We start from the raw sequence: 22,371 nt of genomic DNA, 5'->3' as shown, positions 1-22,371 counted from the left end.
AAAAAAATGAAAGGCACACATGTTGAAAATGAAAAGGTATTAATGTTTCTGTTTGCCAACATGATTGGCCCAAGGAATCTCCACACATAATCTCTTAAAAGTCGGGCTTCCCTGGTGGCGCAGTGGTTGAGAATCTGCCTGCCAATGCAGGGGACACGGGTTCGTGCCCTGGTCTGGGAAGATCCCACATGCCGCGGAGCAACTAGGCCCGTGAGCCACAACTACTGAGCGTGCGCGTCTGGAGCCTGTGCTCTGCAACGGGAGAAGCCACGATAGTGAGAGGCCCGCGCACCGCGATGAAGAGTGGCCCCCACTTGCCACAACTAGAGAAAGCCCTCGCACAGAAACGAAGACCCAACACAGCCAAAAATAAAATTAATTAATTAATTAATTAAAATACTTATAAAAAAAAAAAAGTAAAGAGTGCTTTAGCAAGGTTGTTGAAATGTAATTTATATTTAAAAAATCAATCGTTTTTCTATAAACTAGTAAAAAATGAATGGATATTAATATTTTAAAAACCATTTTCAATAGCACCAAATATTAAACTATTTAGTTGTAATAATGTGCAAGATCTGCATTCAAAAACTATAAAACAGGGCTTCCCTGGTGGCGCAGTGGTTGGGGGTCTGCCTGCCAATGCAGGGGACACGGGTTCGACACCTGGTCCGGGACGATCCCACATGCCGTGGAGCAACTAGGCCCGTGAGCCACAACTACTGAGCCTGCGCATCTGGAGCTTGTGCTCCGCAACAAGAGAGGCTGCGATAGTGAGAGGCCCGCACACCGCGATGAAGAGTGGCCCCCGCTTGCCGCAACTAGGGAAAGCCCTTGCACAGAAACGAAGACCCAACACAGCCAAAAATAAATAAATAAATAAATAATTAATTAATTGAAAAAAACCCTATAAAACAATAAAACTACGATAAGAGAAATCTAGAAAGGACTAAATATGAAGAGATAAACCATGTTCATGGAATGGAAGTCTCAATACATTAAGATATCAACTCATCCCATATTCATCTATAGATTCAATACTATCTCAATCAAAATCCCAGCAGGATTTTCTGTAGGTACTGGCAACTTGATTCTAAACTGTTTATGGGAAAGCAGAGAAAGTAAAGAGCTAAAATCGTTTTCAAGAACAAAGATGAAGGATTCACACTAAATGATTTCAAGACTTAAGCTACAAATCAAGACAATGTGGTATAGTAAAAGAAGAAATACATAGATCCATGTAGAATCTAAAAAATGTCACACCCTTCTATCAGAAATGGACAGATCCAGCAAGCAGAAAATCAGTAAGGACACAGTTGAACTCAACAACACCATAAATCAACTGAATATAATTGATATCTACATACTACTTTATCCAACAACAGTAGGATACACATTCTTCTCAAAGTCACATGCAACATTCATCCATTCTGGGCCATAAAACACACCTTAACAAATTTAAAAGAATGGAAATCATACAATGTATTTCTTAGACCACAATGGAATTATACTTGGAGATCAAACAACATGCTTCTAAGTAATACATAAGTCAAATAAAAAACCTCAAGTGAAATTTAAGAATATTTTGAACTAAATGAGAATGAAGATATAACTTATCAAAATCTGTGGGATGCAGCACTCAGAGGAAAATTTATAGCACTGAATGCACATATTAAGCAAAGAAAAAAGATGCAAAATCAATAATCCGAGCTTCCAATTTAGGAAACTAGAAATAGAAGAGCAAATTAAATCTAAAGTAAGCAAAAGGGAAGTAATAAAAATTAGAGCAAAAGTCAATAAATTAAAATCAGGAAGTCAATAGAGAAAACCAATGAAACCAAAAGCTGGTTTGAAAAGATCAATTAAATCCATAAGCCTCAATGCAATCTGTAACAAAATCTCAATGAAGTTTTTTTGCAGAAATAGAATGAAATCCATCCTAAAATTTATGTGGAATCTTAATAGACCTAAAATAGCCAAAACAATCTGAAAAAGAAGAAAAAATAATGGAAGACTCACTTCCTGATTTCAAAACAAAGCTACAGTAATCAAAACAGTATGGTAGTGGCATAATGACAAATATATAGACAAATGGAAAAGAATAGAGTCCAAAAATAAGCCCTCACAGATATGATAAAATGATTTTTAACTAGGGTGCTAAGACCTTTCAATGGAGAAAGGACAATCTTTTCAACAAGTGGTTCTGGGAAAACTGGATATTCACATGTAAAAAATGAAGTCAGACCCTTACTTTACACCATATACAAAAGTGAACTCAAAATGGATCAAAGCCACAAATGTAAGAGCTAAAACTATAAAACTGTTAGACGGAAACATAGGCCAAAAACTTTATTACATTGGATTTGGCAATGACTTCTTGAATATGACACGAAAGGCACAGGCAACAAACGAAAAAAACAGGCAATTTGGAATTCATCAATACGAAAAAATTGTGTGCATCAAAGCACACTATCAATAAATCATATTTAATGGATATTTGATAATCATGATAAGGGATTAATATTCAGAATACATAGAGAACTCCTAAAACTCAATAACAACAAAACCCAATTAAAAAATTGGCATAGGACTTGAATAAACCTTTCTTCTCAGAAGATATACAAATGGCTAATAGCACATGAAAAAATGTTCAACATCACTATCACTGGGGAAATGCAAGCAAAGCAAAACCACAGTAAGATACCACTTCATACCCATTAAAATCATTATTAAAAAAAAAAAAGGAAAAATAAAAGAACAGGTATTGGCAAGGATGTGGAGAAATGGAAATAGTTGGGTACTATTGGTGGGAATATAAAATGGTGCAGCCATTGTGGGACACAGAATGGCAGTTCCTAAAAAAATTAAGTATGTATCATATGATCCAGCAATTCCATTTCTGAGTATATACCCAGAAGAACTTAAAGCAGGGATATGAAGAGATATTTTGCCATTCATGTTCATAGCAGCATTATTCACAATAGCCAAAAAGGGGAAGCAACCGAGTGTCTATCCATCAATGAATGAAACAAAATGTGGTATATTCATACAATAGATTATTTTTCGGTCTTATAAAAGAACGAAATTCTAACACATGCTACAACATGGATGAACCTAGAAGACATTATGCTAAGTGAAATAAACCAGTCACAAGAAACAGAAATTAGAAAGGTGATTGCCAGGGGCTGGTGAAGGGGGAATGGGGAGTTACTGTTTCAGTAAAACAGAAACAGTTTCTGAAACAGAGTTTCAGGTTTGCAGTATGAAAAAAGTTCTATGGATTGACAGTGGTGAAGGATGCAAAACAATGTGAAGGTACTTAATGCCACTGAGCAGTATACTTTAAAATGGTTAAAATGGTTTATTTTATGTGTATCTTAATACAATTTAAAATCAAGGGACTTTCCTGGTGGCACAGTGGTTAAGAATCTGCCTGCCAATGCAGGGGACACGGGTTCAATCCCTGCTCTGGGAAGATCCCACATGCCGCGGAGCAACTAAGCCCGTGTGCCGCAACTACTGAGACCACGTGCCACAACTACTGAAGCCCATGCACCTAGAGCCCGTGCTCCGCAACAAGAGAAGCCACTGCAATGAGAAGCACATGCACCGCAATGAAGAGTAGCTCCCGCTCGCCACAACGAAGACCCAATGCAGCCAAAAATAAATAAATTAAAAAAAATAAAATCAGTAAGTAATTAAAAAAAAATCTCTTCCTACTTAAATTACTTCTATTTTCCTGAGGAAGTACACAAGTATTCTCAATAAAGGCTACCCCAGTCCATTATTTAAAAAAAAAAAGAAGTTTAATTAATGAAACTTTGTATTCCAACATAAAAATGTCAATTGTAGCACAATGCTCTAAATAATTCAGAAATTCGAAGATAATTTCTTAAAGCAATTGCGAAGCAAAGTATTACAATCTATATATACTGTGGGTAAACAACTTGCTACTTTTTGATCTAAAACTTTTTGGGGGTCAAGCCAGTCATGTCATTTCCCTTTTACAGAATAGGACAGCTCTATCATTGTGAAATAAAGTTTTCAATGGTAGAGCCACCCTTGCCTATCCACTAGTCTGCAAGTTACATGTTGAAAAGAAGGAAAGGGCAAAGAAATTAAGGCTACTAACTCTAAGATAAAAGAAACTTGTTAACAGGGCTTTATAAATCTAATGATGAGAAGAACCAGGCCAAAACAAGACAGTAAGGTTAACAGAAAATAATGAATAGTAAAGATGGATATACCAAAAAAAATAGAAGAGAGAGGTCAATTAAATTGGCAGAAAGAGGGCTTCCCTGGTGGAGCAGTGGTTAAGAATCCGCCTGCCAATGCAGGGGACACAGGTTCGAGCCCTGGTCCGGGAAGATCCCACATGCCGTGAAGCAACTAAGCCCATGCGCCACAACTACTGAGCCTGCGCTCTAGAGCCCGCAAGCCACAACTACTGAGCCCACGTGCCACAACTACTGAAGCCCACGCGCCTAGAGCCCGTGCTCCGCAACAAGAGAAGCCATGACAATGAGAAGTCCGTGCACTGCAACGATGAGTAGCCCCCGCTCACCACAACTAGAGAAAGCCCGCACACAGCAATGAAGACCCAACACAGCCAAAAATAAAAAAATAAATAAATAAATAAATTTATTTAAAAAAAAATTGGCAGAAAGAGATGTAGAATTTTTGCCTTGAAACATGATAAACTTCATTAAAAGATTTTGGTATGTACTCAGAATTTAATATAATTCAAAATACAGAGATGTCTAAAGTTCATTTCATGGTATATATAAAGGAACTGGTTATAAAAATGTCACAGTGTGGCATGAACCCAGAAAACATTATCATAATGAAGATGCAGCATATTCATTTTTCTTTCACTCCAAGAAATATAGATTTTTGTGCTTAGTAGATTATTTTTAGAATAATCAGTAATCACAAAGGATTGTTATGAGTTTCAATAAATATCTGCATCTCTGTCAGTAAAAGGAATTAAGTTGGGGGAGGGGACTCAAATAGTACCTTTTGCATCATCAGAACCCGAAGCCAAGAGTTTAGGATCCATCAAATTAAAGTCAACACTCCAACACCTCTTCTCATGCTCCTGGATGGAGAAGGAAGACAAAGTAGTCTCAAACAGAATATAGATCTTAAAATAAATAAAGCAAAACAAACAAACAAACTTGATACCAATTTGTCACTATGGTGGGAGGGAAAAGAACTGGCTATGAAAACAAATGAGATGCAAAGTAGCTCCTAAACTTTTTATATACACATTTACAAAATTACTGCTTTTGGAAATTCATTGATACATTCTACAAATGCAAAAAGTCTGAAGAGATGCTTCAGAGAAGCATCTCTTCGGAATTACATAGTATAGGAAATGCTAAATAATGACTTTAAATTTGTAACTATAAAACACATGAAGCTCTACAATTATTAAAAACTGAAAATGTGATTCTTAAAACAAGTAACTAGTATCCTTATTTACCTGATAGACCTTTGACCTCTGTCCTGTGAATCCATCCCATAGGATGACGGTGCCTTCATAATCACTGCTGGCTAACAGGTTCTTATGGTAACTACTCCAACTGATACAGCTGAAAGAAAGGAATACAGTTAAGCTTCATTTTACATAAAAATAAATAACAATGGGTACAAAGAATTTTGATGTGTTCAGAAAGATTAGAACCCTTTCAAAATGGTTTACATGAGTTCACAATCATTATTCTGCCCACAATACATCTGGGAAGAAAGGTATCAAATAATTCCCAGATTTTTCCATTGAAACTAAGTTATGACCTGTAACCACTTTTCACACTTGTCACGAGCTGGAAGATGGATATGATGAGCCTAAAGTTACTACTGGCCATCCTTGATACGTGAGAAAAGCATGTCTGTAAGTGAAGATAATAGAGGCCAAGAGGGCACGAACATGCCACGGCAGAATGACAGAGATCTAATCAGACTGTTTAGGCCCCTGGATCCAGTTGTGCCCAATCATATAAACCAATAAACTGGTTTGAATTGGATATCTGTATTCACACCCAAATCTTAACTAATATAAGTGTACAACTGAAATTTCAATTAAATGCATTTAACAGTTAGAATTAAACTTTTAACATTTATGGTTTCAGCTATTCTCAAATGTTTCAAAACTGAGAATGTGACATCTCAAAATACACTCTTTTGGTTAGACACATATGCACATCATGCATACAGTAAAGCTAATGTATATTAAAGAAAAAAGTCACCTAGAAAGCAAAGCAATCAACCTAGGTGATTTCCAAGCATTTGAACACAAAGCTTTTTTGCTCTCTACTAGTTGCATTCATGCTAAATTTTAGGGGTTGGAAGAGTTCATTTGCAACTTTAAATATACTTATTAGAATTTCTGGGAGAAATTATATGGAACAGTTAAGAGCCTTGGATTTAGATAGACCTGAGCTTAAATTCCAGATCTGCAACTTACTAGCTGCGGCTTTGGGTAATTTAGTTCACTTTCACAATTGGTGTGCTCCAAATTGGTTTTAGGCAAGCTTACATATTGATCCTTTCAGCCCCAAGCCCATAGTTTCCAGCCTTGAACTGTTTCTTTCTCTTTATTCCAAGGTGCATACAGTACTGCCATAATTTTTACATATGTCAAGACAGAAAAGGTAAACCCTCTAATCCATATTTTCATTATAGTAACATTTACTTGATGTGGGCCAAGTATTGTGCTGAGTGCATTATGTGGATTTACTTAAAGTACAATCCTATGAAATAGGTATTACTATTAGAGCCTCTATTTTATAAATGAGTAGCATGAAATGGTTAGGAGCACAGATTCTGGAACCAAACGACTTCTGTTTGAATCCTGGCTCCTCCAGAGAATAGCTGTGCAATCTTAAGCAAGTTAATGAAACTTTTTGTGCTTCAGCTTCCTTGTGTATAAAATGGGGCAACAACGGTCAGCTTAAGACAAAGCACTTAGGACAATGCCTGCCACATAGGAATTCAATAAAGTTATGTCTTACTCACGTTGTATTCTTTTCACTTAGGAATAAAGTATATAAACTAATAACTATAACAGATTCTCAATGATGAGCACCACTGATGAATGAGCACTACCAGCCTACCATTTTTATGAATGAATTAGAAAACAAAAAAGAAAGCTATAACAAATAAAGACTACAATACTTGCTATATTATTAACATTATTAAAAGGAGCACATATACACACAGACTATATGTGTCATTCATCCAGATAAAAAAGGTACAAGGATGACTGGAAAATGTTCTAAGTTCTAAATAAATTTATTATTAAGTGATTTCCTTACATCACTCCCTTTTAAGCCAGTGCCTATGAAAACAGGGAAGCTTGTTTTAAAAATACAGATTCTAGGATTCCTCCAAGATTTGGGGGTGGGGCGTGGGGCGGGGGTGGAGATCAGAAGTAGGGTCCAGTTTCTGCAGCCTTAACGGTACTCCAGATTTAAAAAGCACTCATTATGAACTCTAATCCCTAATACATGAAACTTAAATACTATGCCCTCATGAAAAGAAGCAAAATGTTCTTCTGAAAAGAATTCTTAAAACTGTAAACAATTATAATGTTTAGATATACGCATGCTAGAGGAAAAATTCTTGACTCTGAGACACTATTCTTTGGGCTACAGTAATCCTTCATGCAATACCCCATGAAAGGCCATCTACAATAAAGACCTTTATTTGATTAAGTGAAAGAAAGAGGATTTTCATTTGGCAAACAGAAAAACACTAACTACTAACCCCCACAGGGAAAAAGCAACCCATGTCGATAAAAAAGATATTCTGACGTATCCTCTGTATACAATTAAAGTGTTCACCATGAATAAGTAAGGAGTCTCATGAAAAGGTACCATAACAAACTCATACTAATTATAGATACTAACTGTTATATACACACTGCATTATGCCAAGGAAATAATGTAAATACCTGATTTTGGAATTGCAGGTCATTTCATTTTCAGGGTAATGAATATCCACCGCATCCTGAATGACTGTGCCATATTCATAGACTTTAATCTTCTTTGTAACCCCAGCAATTGCAAAGTAGTCACAATCCCGGTCAAATTCAATACTAAGGGAAAAAGTACATATGTGGGTCAGTAAGACTATTTACCTCCCCTTGTGATGTTTACAGTGACAACATTTCAGAATTTGTTTTTTTTCTATTTCTAAAGTGATTCTGTCTACAAGGATAATAGATCTACTTGAAATAACCTCAAATTGTACTAGGCCTTATGTCCAGATTAAGTCATTATCAAGGCATATAAAATTACAAGTGGTGGAGAACTGTGCACAGTTACACAATTCTGAACCATAGATGGTTCTTGTGTTCCTAGTAACTTGACATGTTTTTCAACTTGGCTTTAGTAACCATATTACAACATACCCAACTGTCAAGGCTAATAAGTTATACTGTAAAAGTAGTGAGGGAAGATTCAATAGTTTGGTATATTAAAAATACGTCAAAAGAGAATTGCCAATAAATCTTTTCATAAATTCTAGCTATTTCCCTTCCTACCATACAATGGGGATGATAGGATTTCACAATTTTTAAAGTTATTTTAATAAATAAATGAGTACACAAGCTGAATTACTGAAGCAATTAAGGAAGAGGTGATGACAAAAGGATAAAATACACATAAGAATGGAAACTTTGAATAATCATTATGTTTCCCCCAATCCATTTCTAATCTCCCAATCAAATATGATCTCTCTGATTTATGAACCACAAACAAACAAGGGAAAAACTAAAAATCTCTCCAATTCAAGTTACTTACGAAATTCACCCCTCTCTGACTTTTTAATACAAGTTTCAAAATAAGCTACTTCAAAGCAGAGCACAAGGCTTTATTCACCTTTATAGACCTCAACTTGGAGTCCTAAAAAAGTTGTTACATAATCAGCAAGAATACTAAGTGACCTAATGGAATTAAGAGTAAAATGAATCATCACATACATTATTTCTCAATGAGTTAAGTATCTTTCTAGAAGCTTATTCATAAAATTAGAGAATACATAAGAATTCTTATTGATCTTCAACTAATTATATAATAATAATAAACATTCATTGACCACTCACTAACTATAACCACTGCACATACTAACTCATTTAATTCTCATCATAACCCTATGAGATAGGTATTAATTTAACCACATTTTACATATGAGACAACTGAGGACTAGAGTTGAGGTAACTTGCCCAAAGCATCTTGTAAGTGGCTAAAATGATATGCTAGTACTCTGCATATTTCAAGCATTTACTAAATGCATACAAATACCTACATGACATACTTTTCTGCATAGATTAACTGTGATATACTTTTACCAAAAAATATATGGTTAGTTAATAATATAGTAAGAATCTTTGCTAAGCTGATAATGAATAAGGAAAATAAGGACACATTAAGAATACTTCCCATAAAAATACACTTTTAAATGCTCAGTTTTCATTATAGCTTTAAATCCTTCCTTAATTTTATAAATTTTTTAAAGGAATTTGATTAAATGTCATTGACTATTGCACAATTCAGCAAATGCTCCCTCCAATACAGTATGACTATGTAGCAATGCAATAGATTTATCTGTACAACAATTTCAGCTGAACTGCTGTCTCAGCTAACGTCATCTGCCCTGCGGACTCTAATCCAACATAACTGTATCGATGGCAACTATTCATCTATCCCAACTCAATTTATACTCACAGCCTCACGCCACAGAAGGAGAAATATTACTGTGTCTGTCAAAGGACAGAGTTATCAGAACTGAAATCCTATCCTTAACTTAGGAAATCTTGTTATGGCTGAGACTTCAAGGGAATACCAGTTATGTTATCTCTAAATACTTTTCCTCCTCCTACAAACATGCATGGCTAATAAGTCAAAAACATTCCAAATGTTGTACCAGTAAATGTCAACATGCCACTTCCAAATTATTTGTTTTTAATACAAAAAAAGTTTAAACACTAATTTATTAAAATAAAAGTCAAAAGATACTGCAGGAAGAAAACTGGCATATAAATTAAAATGCTGTCAAACAAATGGATTTGACGGTATTAAATAAGTAATTGAGTCTATTATTTCTTCCTTTGCTACCCCGTTATTCAACACAGCTCTCTTTTTTCAACAAAGGTTACTTTTTAGCTATATCAGATCATTATTAACTCTCATACTAAAAAATTAACTTTTTGTTTTGACTTTACTGCTATTATTTTCTTACATTCTGGTTATGTTTTCTTCTTAATATGTTAGTATTACAAGGACCTAGAGAGTATCCTTTTTTAATATTCTATGATATTGAGGTTCTCTGTAGTTTAAAAACAAGATTTTAATAGAAATATTGATCAAAAAGTATAAAGAATAGTATTATTTCTAGTAAATTCTGGTTAAAAGGAAAAAGAAGACAAACAGCTTCCTTTAAAAAAAAAAAATGCAAGTACTTCCACGTAATTAAGACTCAGAATTTAAGTACTTCCAAACATGAATCATTTGTTCCCAACCTCACACAGATTTAATCATATTTGTTCCCAAAGAAAACAAAGTTAGACTCTAGAAACGGATCATGGAATAACTCAAAAGAATAATGTAGTTTTCAGGTGCAGAGAGCTAATCCAAAATAGATGGGTTTTTATTTCACAATACAGTATTTCAACTGTTTTAATTTATGAAATCTGATAAAACAAACAAAAATAATAAACAATGATTAGTTAGGCTGAAATAAAAACGAAATAAAAGGTAAACAAATTAAAACATACTTGCTTGTGCAATGAAATTCAAAAAAGAACTGTAAGAAGTCTTGTTATACAAAATTCATTTCTGCTATCCACTATCACCAGTAATAAAACAAGTGGTTTATGAAAGTTAATTGCAATAATAAATTCAGTTTCATAGAACTTTTTAAATTTAAAAAATAAACATTTTGAAAAATTATATGAATGGGGACTTAATTAAACATGAAAATAAACTGCATTTGTCTTTCACACTTGGATTGTTTCAACTGTTTTTAAAAAGTGATTTATTTAAGCAGTTGTAAAATGTAATTCAGCTGTGGGAAACTGGCTGTATTCTTTGTCAAAAGGGCCATCAGTCACGTGATTAAGCATCAAGGCAACAGGCCACACAGGACACCTGATTAATGCATACATCTAGTACATAAAGCATAAAGCAATGTAAAGACGTCAATACCTCAAGAAGGGAATTTTGTCAGTATTCTCACTGTCATATTTCTTTGTAATTATAAAACATGTATTAGCGAACAAGGTGAATTAATATCCCTGAACACTAGAATCCAATTTATCAAAAGAAAATGTAAAGTGGGGACTTCCCTGGCGGTCCAGTGATTAAGAATCCGCCTTCCAATACAGGGGACACAGGTTCGATCCCTGGTCGGGGAACTAAGATCCCACATGCCGCGGGGCAACTAAGCCTGTGTGCCACAGCTACAGAGTCCATGTGCACTGGAGCCCGCACGCTGCAACTACTGAGTCTGCACACTCTGGAGCCTGCGTGCCCCAACTAGAAAGAAGCCCACATGCCACAACTAGAGACAAGCCGAGCGCCACAAGGAAGAGCCCGCGTGCCGCAACTAAGACCCAATGCAGCCAAAAATAAATTTAAAAAATAGAATGAAATAAAAAATAAATAAAAAAAAAAGAAAATGTAAAGTGAACAAAGTTGTTAAAGGTCCAATTAATTACCATGTTAGTGTGCTCCAAGAGACAGGGGCTGCTATAATTTCAAGGAAACAAAGAGAGGTTCAGAAATGGCCTTTTTAATGAAAAGAGCAGAACTTTAAAGAACACAAACACAGGTAAAGTACATAAGAACTGAGGTTATTCAACTGACTTTCTTCCAAATCAACAGTAACGGCGAAAACTTCCATAACATAATTAACACTATGTGTCAAGAATTGTTTTAAGCACTTTACATAAAATATATTTAATCTTCTAATCTCTACTGTATAGATAAGGAAACTGAGGTATACTAACGTTAAGTAATTCGCTCAAAGTTCACTGGATAATTCTAAGTCAAGTCATCTAGTTTCAGAGTCTATGCTCTCAATCACTATGCAAAACTCCCATTTTAATGAGAACAAAAGGGCTAGTCTTCAAGGAACACACACAAAGGCAAGATAAACAGTAATAATAACATAAAATAATGGTACCTACTACATTTTATATATGATAGTAATGACATATCATAATTCATCCTGTGCAACAATTTAAATGGAGGGAGAAAAAAAGAGCAAAGTAGCCTCACAGGGTTTATAATTAGTGGGAAAAATTTATTATTATTATTATTAAAATAAGCAAATGCCAAATGATAAGAACAAAACATGCCAGAGGAATTCAAGAGTCAATGATTACGAAGGCCCACTGGAAGAAAATGGATGATGCTTGAATATTCTCATCCATCAAATAACCAGCGTGCCTGCTATGTGCCAAACACTGACCTAGCTGACGGAAAACCAGGACGTTAAACCAAAACACATTTGAGACATTTGCAGAAAGATGCATTAACACAAACCTGGACTATTGGAATAGCCTCCTTACAAGTCTGCCAGTCCTGACTTTTATCTTTTCTAATCCATTTGAAGGACTGATATTAGGTAACATTTCCTAAAACACAGCTCTATTCACATAATTATCTTCATTTACTACCATGAAAAATCCAAACTCCATTACCGAAGATCCTTCACAACCTGGCTTGAATCTTTTCTTAAAACTTATTTTATTTTTAAAAATACATATATGTATAGGCAATGGTTCAAAAAGCATACAGAGAAAAACAAGTCTCCCTCACAATCTTGCCAAATAAGCACCCGACTGGCCTCCCTAGAGACAATTAATAGTTACAGTTTGTGCATCCTGCTAGAGTTACCCTATGCATGAATAAGCATATGTGTATTCATATTCTTTTTTTTAATTAAACACATTGGATGATATTGTACATACTGATTTGCACATCACCCTCTTCCCCCCACCCCTAATAGTATCTTGACAATCATGTCACATCAGTACATATTAGGGCTACCTCATTTTTCCCCAGTGGTTGTACAGATGTTCCAACATATGGGTATATCATAATTTATTTAACCAGTCTAGCAAGGAACATTTACTATCTAGTCTTTCACTGTTAAACAATGCTGCAATAAAATAAATACCCTTCCATGCATGTCATTTTTCACATATGCAAGAATATCCTTAAATATACCTGGATTATGAAGTGCTAGGTTAAAAATCACATGCTTTTTAATATAGTTAAATAAAGCTAAACCTTTCTCCATCCAGATTAACACCACTAATAATTTCAATTTCGTCTCTGAATGTTCCATTTATTTTCTAAATCTAACTGAAACCCAGCTCCTCCCTGAAAATGCCGATTCCCCTAAAGCCCTCTCACATTCCATGTCCAAATAGACTTGGAGATAAAGTCAGTGTCCTCCTTGCTATGCACAGCTTCTTCCAGCCATTCTCCCTCCTCCCTAAAACCTGCCAGGCTCAAAATCTCCTGTAACTTATATCATGCAATTTGATCCTTGTTACTCCTTCTACCAATCCATGAGTTCTTATAGATGATTATTCTAATACTCTAGTCTATCAGTTTCTTGACTTTCCCTTCTCCAAAGATCTTTTATTCTGCTCACTTCCATCTCACAACCATGATCATACCCTAGACTTTTTGATTACCAATAACTTCATTCCCTCCGTAATTTCAATTTATGACACACTGCTTTCTGACAACCACTTCCATTTGTTCCAGCTAACTCGCTGGCTCCAACAATCCTTCAGGCCTTTAAGCCCATGGGGATCTAAAAATTCACTGATTTTATCACCACTGTTCCTCCATGCCTTCCACATTCACTTTTTCTTTATCCACCACAAGTTATGTAGCCAATAATTAGGACTCCCTCACATATAACTCTGTACTCCTTTACCATTTTTAATTCTCTTATTTCTTATACCTAACTTCTTTGGCAAAACTCTAACCCTAGTTAAATCTAGCTCTCTACTCACTCTACGCTTGAACTGGCACAGTTGAACATGGCTAGAGAAAAAAAACATGTTCTCCCATCACATTTTAAATGCATGATCACCATCCTCAGGTGGAGCCCTAACACTGCCTAGGTTTATGGTAAATTTCCCTTGTCCCATATACTTTCCCATTTGCTTAAAAGAAAGGTACATACTTTCTTCATTCTTCTCAAATTTCCCATATATCTTTCCTCTTAATCACTCTCAACAGATTATTTCGCCCTCTAGTTTATCAAAAAGAAACAAAAAAAAGAATGAGAAGGTAATTTCCAAAGACTACCACCATCACATCCTCTGGTCGCTGAGTGAAGGATCCATGCTCCTAGATCTGACCAACACGTCTACTTGTACACTAGATCCCAGCTTTGCTTGCCTACTCTAGGATTGCTTCCTCAATTCTCCACCTCTCTCCTGTATCATTCATTTCTTCCATTCTCCTGGATCTTTCCCATAAGCCTTTCAATATGTTTTCTTCCTTTAAGTGAAACACAAACAAAACATCTCTTGCAACCCTAATTCTGTTTAGCTACCATCCTATTCCTTTCCTTTCTGATTGCAGAAATTTACCAAAAGAGTTGTCCATACTCACCAATTCCAATTCCTCTCCTCCCTTTCCCTTTAACCCACTGGAATGAAGTTTTCACCTCCACCACTGAAAATGCTGTATCAAGGTCAACAATGACCTTCAGTTTGCTAAATCTAATAGTCAAGTCTGAGTTCTTATCTTACTTGAATATCAGCAACACCTGACTTAGATGATCACTCCGTCCTCCTCAACAGAGTTGACTTTTCTCCCACCTCACTGGCAGCTCCATCACAGTATGCATTGTTCATTCCTCCTCCTGTCTCCACTTTCACACTCAAGCATCCCAGAGCTCAGTCCTTGTCCCTCACCTCCTTTTAATCTCCATGGACTTCTTTGGGGAATCACATCTAATCTTGAGGCTTTAAATATATACACTAATGACTATCAAATGTTTATCTCACATACAAGACCTCTCTCTGCACTAGTGGTTCATGCCTACTTGACAGCTCCAATTTTAATGTAACAGGCGTCTTAATCTGTCCTAAAATGAGTTTTTGAATTCCCCATCAAAATCTTCTTCATCTTATTAACTAATCCCATCCCTCTTTTAATTAACTTTAACATCAAATCTTTCAGCCCAACCTTCAAAATACATACAGAATCTAACCACTTCTCACTGCCACCACTCTCATCCAAGCTACTATTATCCCATGTCTGTATTATCATAATAGGCTCCTTCTTGGTACCCCTGCTTCCATACTTGACCCTTACAGTCTATTTTCAAACAGGTCCAATCAACATTCCTTTGGTTCAAAATCATTTAATGGCTTTCTACCTGGTCTCAAGAAAAAGGCAAAGTAATTATAAAACGGTGTATGTGATTTGCCTCCCCCTCTCCCTTGTTCCAGTTACACTGGCCTTATGGTAAACCTAGGAAATTCCGAACCTAATCCCACCTCCGGGCCAATGCATCTGATAGTCTCTGACCCTGAAGTGGTCTTATCTGTTTCAAACTGCAGCTTTCTACACTCTACCCCCTGTTTCGCTGAATTATCTCCCTCTGCTTTATTTTTTTCCATAGGATTTAAAAAACTTATATCCTGTATTTTCTTCTAATACTTTGCCAGTTTCTTTTTCTTTTTTTTCATTTAAATATTCATTCCATCTGGAATTTATTTTAAACTGTGAGAAGAGATGTAAATTTATATTTTCCCACATCACTACCTAGTAACCCCATTTACTGAATAATCTCTTTTCCCCATTTATTAGAAATGCAGTTTATATCATATAAACTAAGTTCCTATAAGAATAACTGTAGACGTTCTCTGTTCATGGACTCGTACCACACAGTTTTAATTACTGATTCATCATAATATGCTATAGCATCTTGTAGGAACTAGTGTCCTTTTATTAACTGTTTTCTTCAGAATTTTCCCAAGCATCTTGTAACTATATTTTTAACACCAACTTATTTCCAAAAAACAAAAAAAATATATCCTATATGATATTTTCATGGCAATCATGTTAAGTTCATACACTAATTAAGGAAAACAGTATTTTTGTGATGCTTAGCCTTTCCATTTAGGCATATCCTGTATCTTTCCTTTGTTCAAATTTTGCTTCCTCAGCAGTATTTAAAAATTTTTCTTCTTTTAGATCTCCTACATTGCCAGTTAGGTTTATTATTTTCTATTTGACAACTTTCCCTAATTTTCCCATTGTAATTAGCCTGTGTGGAGTTTTGTCCCTTCTACAGCCAGTTCAGATTATCTACATTGCCTACAAAATAATCTCTGTCATTTAAGAACCCAAGATTATTTGCAATAGATTTCAGCAAAGTAGTTCCTTATTACTTTTTCTTTCAGTGTACCTGTAGTTATTTCCTTAGTTTCAATTCTTATTTCATGTACTTGAAGTTTCTCCTAGTTTTTACTTGATTAGGCTAACATGCATCTTTTATTTCTTTTAAAAAGCTTGTTGATTGAAAATCATTTTTTTTTTTATAATTCATTCATTTTTTCACATTTACCTTATTAGTTTCCTTCTAGTTTACTTAGGTTTATTTTGTTCTTTCTCTAACATCTTCAATTAAATATTTAATTTATTTTCATGCTTTCTTCTTCATTAGTTAAGAACGTAAAACAAGAAGTTTTATTCTGAGCACTTTTAGCTGCATCCCATAGGTTCAAATATATAAAAGCTTCACCAAAGTGGCTTCATTTCCACTTTGACTCTAGAGTTGCCAAAATAGCTTTTAAATTTCTATGTGGTGGGTTTTTTTCTGTTTTCTTATTGAGTTATAAATGTCTCATCTTACTGTATTGTGATCAGAGAATGCTGTCTCTGTTATTTTTATTTTCTGTAATTTGACATTTGATATATCACTCTGTACATTTTTTAATGTCCCATGGACATTTTAAAAGAAGTCATATTCTTTATACATGTTTGTATAAGTCTTCTAACTTGTTATGTTATTTAGGGCTTCTATAGTTTTATTTTTAGTCCACTCAATGTCTGGCCTGTCATGAACTAAGATCTGATCTGATTTAAAGTCTCATACAACTAGTGTTTCTATTTTGTCTTACAGTTAACAAAGAAATTTTCCAATGCATAATGATATTTACAACTACTTAAACTTCATCATGGACTGAATCTTGATCATTATGAAGTGCTGGGGCGGGCGGGGGGTATGGGGAGCTGTGGAGAGAAAATGAGATTTAATGATTTCTAGCCTGAATTAAACCTTACTTTTCAACATTCACAGCTCCAAGTTTTAGGAACTCTTATATATAGTACAGATTTATGCTTCATATTATGATCTAATGTGAAAGTATTTTCCTTTTGATGGGAGGTTTAGCCTATTTACATTTTTTATCAAGGACATGTTTGCTTTTATTTCTCTTTTGTGATTATTTGTTTATTTATTTATGCATGCTGCGTTGGGTCTTAGTTGCTGCATGCAGGATCTTTGTTGCAGCATGAGGACTTCTTAGTTGCAGGATGCGAACTCTTAGTTGCAGCATGCATGCGGAATCTAGTTCCCTGACCAGGGATTGAACCCGGGCTCCTCGCACTGGGAGCGTGCAGTCTTACCCACTGGACCACCAGGGAAGTCCCCAACTGCATTTTTAATTAAAAAATATCTTTGACCATTTGATTTCTTTCTGCTTTCTGTGTGCTATTCTCATAAATGGGAACTGTAGTATTTCTGTCTAGTGGCTATTTTTATGACTTTATGAATTACTATAGAAAGAAATAAAGGATTCAATGTATCTATTAAGTCTCTAATCTGAACAGAGGACAAAATTATTTTTGCCTTCCCTCTTCCCGTCCTATTGATTACATTGATTATCTTAGAATATATACATTCAAAGATATTTTTACCACTCATTCTTGTGTAAGTGAAAAACCTATAAATAATTATCTGAGCATAGACATGAATCCCATTATACATATAAAGACAAACTAGCCATGCATTTCTAATATTCACTGACCGTTCCAAACTTATTTATTATAAGTAGGTTCAAGTATCTGACGACTCCATTATACTGTCTAATGCAGTCATATCAAGAAATTTATGTATTAAAATATACATTAGATTTTAAATTATTTTCCTCTTATTTCTCCCTTATATTACAGTTAGGACACTATAATTTTCTTAATGTGTGTATAGGTTGCAATATCTATTAATTTTATTTCAGAAGAGCGTCAATGTTCAAATAAAACTTTATTCATGGATGTTGAAACTTGAATTTCATATAATTTTCACGTCACAAAAAATTATTCTTTATATTTTCTCAACATGTTAAAAATATATAAACTATTCTTAGCTTGTTGCTGTACAAAATTAGACAGTGAGTCAGAATTGGCTTGCAGGTCTTAATTTATTGACCCCTGTCTTGAATGAATGGATACACTTGAATTTATTCTGTAGGCACTAAAGTGAAGCCACATTTAAAGTCTACGTATATATTTGTATGATTATTTTCATTAGCTGCTGGTTTTAGTTTTAATCCCATATAAAGCCACAAGATCTTGCTTTAAAACAACTATTTTAAAATTTTTAATTTTTCTGTCCCCTCTGGCTATCACTGAATAGCTAAAACAAATATGTACACTATCTGACATATATTCTGGAACACTTTTGTGAATGCCAAGTGTTTACACTGTGATAAAATGTCTTTCTACTAAAGCATTTAAAATTAAAGATGCAACTTGAGGCACTTTAAGATCAATATACTGATTATCAAATTTTTCTCATCTAAGTCTACAGCAAGTTATAATTTATACTCACTTAAATTAACTTAGTTGTAGACTCTTCATCTGTCCTAAAACACCTTTCTGTGCACAGTATAACAATATCCTATGACAGATGGTGTTTATTAGAGAACTTTGGAAAACTGAAAATAACTTATGAAGCAAAGATTAACAGAAAGATTTTATAAAAACATCTACTAGAGAAAAACACAATAGTTAAAAAACAAAATATCTTTTGTCCCCAAAGCTACTATGACATTTTGTCCTTTTTGGAATGTGTCTATATTTAGTAAAGTGGAGGGAACGATATGCAAGTAAAAGTTCCAATTCTTTACTTTTGAAATTGAAGTAGAAGATACATCTAACTTTTCAGTTCTGTATCCTTGGGTAGCATTTACAAGCAACCAATGAGGTTACAATATTAAATCATTAATGTCACTGCTGTGATGCTTCATCACAAAACATATAACTACGATAAAAAGAAACTATTTAATGCTACAGAGGGCTAATCTGAAGTGAAAATGTACAATCTAGAAAAAATTTCATAATGAATATATAAAAGTGTGTCCCCAAAATATCAGTTAGCCAGACAGACTTTAATAAAATCAGAAACTCATCTCATATTTCTTATAGAAACAAGTAGGCAAAACCACTGAAGAAAAATGTAATAGAGAAAATTTGACTCTTACTAGATTAATCCTTTCAAACCATCACAGCAGAAAAAAAGAGAGAGAGAGAGAGAGAGAGAGAGAGAGCAGGGGGGAGAGCTCTTGTTCTAAAATATTTACAGAAATGCAAAGAATTTAGAATAGCAAACACAACTATGAAAAAGAGTATCAAAGTTGTAGGATTTGCATTACCTGATTTAAAGGCTTATTATAAAACTACAATAATCAACAGAGTGTGGTACCAGTCTAAGAGCAGACATATAGGTCAATACAATAGAACAGAGAGTCAAGAAGTACATTCATACATATCTGGCTCAATTGATTTTAAACACAGAAGCCAATGGGAAATTCATCTTTTAAACAAATAATGCTTGGAACAAGTGGATATCCATATTGGGGGAAAAACTGAACTCCAACCCTTACTTCACAATCTAATAAAAATTAACTTGGGGACTTCCCTGGTGGTGCAGTGGTTAAGAATCTGCCTGCCAATGCAGGGAACATGGGTTCAAGCCCTGATCCAGGAAGATCCCACATGCCGTGGAGCAACTAAGCCTGTGCACCACAACTACTGAGCCTGCGCTCTAGAGCCCGTGAGCCACAACTACTGATACCGCATGCCACAACTATTGAAGCCCATGCGCCTAGAGCTCGTGCTCCGCAACAAGAGAAGCCCACGCACCACAACGAAGAGTAGCCCCCGCTGCTGCAACTAGAGAAAGCCCGTGCACGGCAACAAAGACCCAACAAGCCAAAAATAAATAAATAGATTAATTAATTTAAAAAAATTAACTTGAAATGGATTATGGACTTAAATGTGAAAGCTAAAACTATTAAAATTATAGAAGAAAAAAAGGAGAAAAATCTTCACAATTTGGGACAGGTGAACATTTCTGAAGGAAAGAGCTTAAATCATTTTAAAAAACTGATGACCTGGAATTCATAAAAATTAAATACTTATGTTATTTGAAAGACACCATTAATAAAAAGGCAAGCCACAGACTCAGAGAAAATACTATCAATACATATTTCTGATATCTAGAATACATAAAAAATTCTCACTATTCAATGATATTAAGGGCCTGACTTTTAAATAATGGGCAAAGGATTTGAATAGATGTTTCATAAAAGATATACAAATGGCCAATATGCAAATTAAAAAGCATTAGTCGTATGGGAAACATATAGTAAAATAACAAGGAAATATCACTATATACACACAAATAAAAAGACTGACAATGCCAGGAGTTACTGAGGATTTGGGACAAATGGAACTCTCTTACATTGCTCACTGGAATGTTAAAATAACTCAATCACGTTGGAAAACAGTTTGGCAGTTTCTTAAAATGTTAAGCACAAACTAATCATACAACCCAGCAATTTCAATCCCAAGAGAAATAAATATGAATGTGAATATCCAAATGACTTGTATGTGAATATTCATAGCAGCTTTATTCATAATAGTCAAAAATTAGAAGTAACTCAAATGTCCATCAACACATGAAGATAAACAAATTGTGGAATATTCATTAAATGGAATATTGCTAAATAATTAACTAACTAACTACTGATGCAGAAAACATGGATGAATCTCAAAACACGCTGAGCTAAAAAAGCTAGACACACAAGAGTACATTCTGTATGGTTCCATTTATAAGAAACTCCAGAATGACTAAACTATTCTATGATGACAGAAAGCAGATAACCAGTGGCCTGGGACAGGAGTCTGGAGAATTAAAGGCAAAGTGGCAGGAAATAAAATTTTTGGAAATGTTCTGTATTTTGATTGTGGTTTATACAATTGCCAAAATTAAAACTTAACACTTTATTGTATGTAAATTGTACCTCAACAAGGGTGATTTTTAAAACTACCCAATTTGTGATTCTACATTTATTAAACTTAAGTTATGTAAATAATAGAACAACAAATTAAGCCCTCTCAAGGATGGATCAAAGAACAGTGTTTTATAATTTTAGATGCTATCAACAAAAATTACCTATTAATGTGGGAGAGGAAAAGGTAAGAGAAAGAATGTAAACACAAAAACCATTAGTGGTAGAAAAGCATCCGTGTTTCAAGATTAGTATGATATAGCTAATCATAGTGCAAGCTTTTGTCTTATTTCAAGGCATTTTTCAGCTCCACTTGATAAATAATTTTTAAAAGACACATAGGAAACTTTCCGCTGAACAAACCAGGATTTGTAATTAAAAGAGTACTAAAAATCTGTAGTTATCACTCAACCAATGATGGAGTGCTTACCGTACGACAGGCTGAGTGATAGGTCATTTGTGTTAAGTAATGATGAAGCATATAAAATAGTCAGCCAGTCATCACTAAGAGATCAGAAAATCCGATACAAACCCTTTTTTTTTTCATAGACACACTAAGGCCCCCCCAAATATGACAGAACTTTAATCAAATGTAGTAGTATGTCCTTAGAGCCTCAGCAAATCTATGAGGTCAGGAGTCAGCAAACCTGTTCTGTAAAAGGGTCAGAGAAGCTGTGCAGGTCTCTACTGAAATGACTCAACTCTGCCGTTGCAGTTCAAAATCGGCCATAGGCAATATGTAAAGGAATGAGCATGATTGTGTTCCAACAAAACTTTACTTATGGACGCTGAAATTTAAATTTCATGTCATTATTATAAGTCATGTTACTGTACATCATTATGTTATTATTTTTCTTTTGATTTTTTCAACCAATTAAAAATATAAAAACCATGCTTAGTTCATGGGCCATTCAAAAATAGGTGATGGACCAAATTCGAGTCCCATGGGCCATAGTTTGCTGATTCCTGTACTAGGTATAAAAGTCAGTATTTTTCTTATTCATAATGTCTTCTTTTATATAAATAAAACCAGT

General features: G+C 34.6%; 1 protein-coding gene across 5 annotated transcripts in view; it reads right to left on the bottom strand.

The window, feature by feature from the left end:
- The window catches only part of COP1 (COP1 E3 ubiquitin ligase), a 270,583-nt gene that overhangs the window by 112,662 nt on the left and 135,550 nt on the right, over positions 1-22,371 (bottom strand). For all 5 annotated transcript variants that reach the window (XM_061185681.1, XM_061185683.1, XM_061185682.1 and 2 more), the window contains 3 exons: positions 7,952-8,095; positions 5,483-5,591; positions 5,014-5,095 (listed from right to left, as the gene is read on the bottom strand). In XM_061185681.1, coding sequence (XP_061041664.1) covers positions 5,014-5,095; positions 5,483-5,591; positions 7,952-8,095 — 335 coding nt within the window. The remainder of the gene's footprint in view (positions 1-5,013; positions 5,096-5,482; positions 5,592-7,951; positions 8,096-22,371) is intronic.

Source organism: Eubalaena glacialis, chromosome 3, assembly GCF_028564815.1.
Source record: "Eubalaena glacialis isolate mEubGla1 chromosome 3, mEubGla1.1.hap2.+ XY, whole genome shotgun sequence".
In the NCBI taxonomy this organism is placed as follows: domain Eukaryota; kingdom Metazoa; phylum Chordata; class Mammalia; order Artiodactyla; family Balaenidae; genus Eubalaena; species Eubalaena glacialis.
Note: the sequence above shows the minus strand (reverse complement) of the source record. Positions and strands in the feature narration are given on the sequence as shown.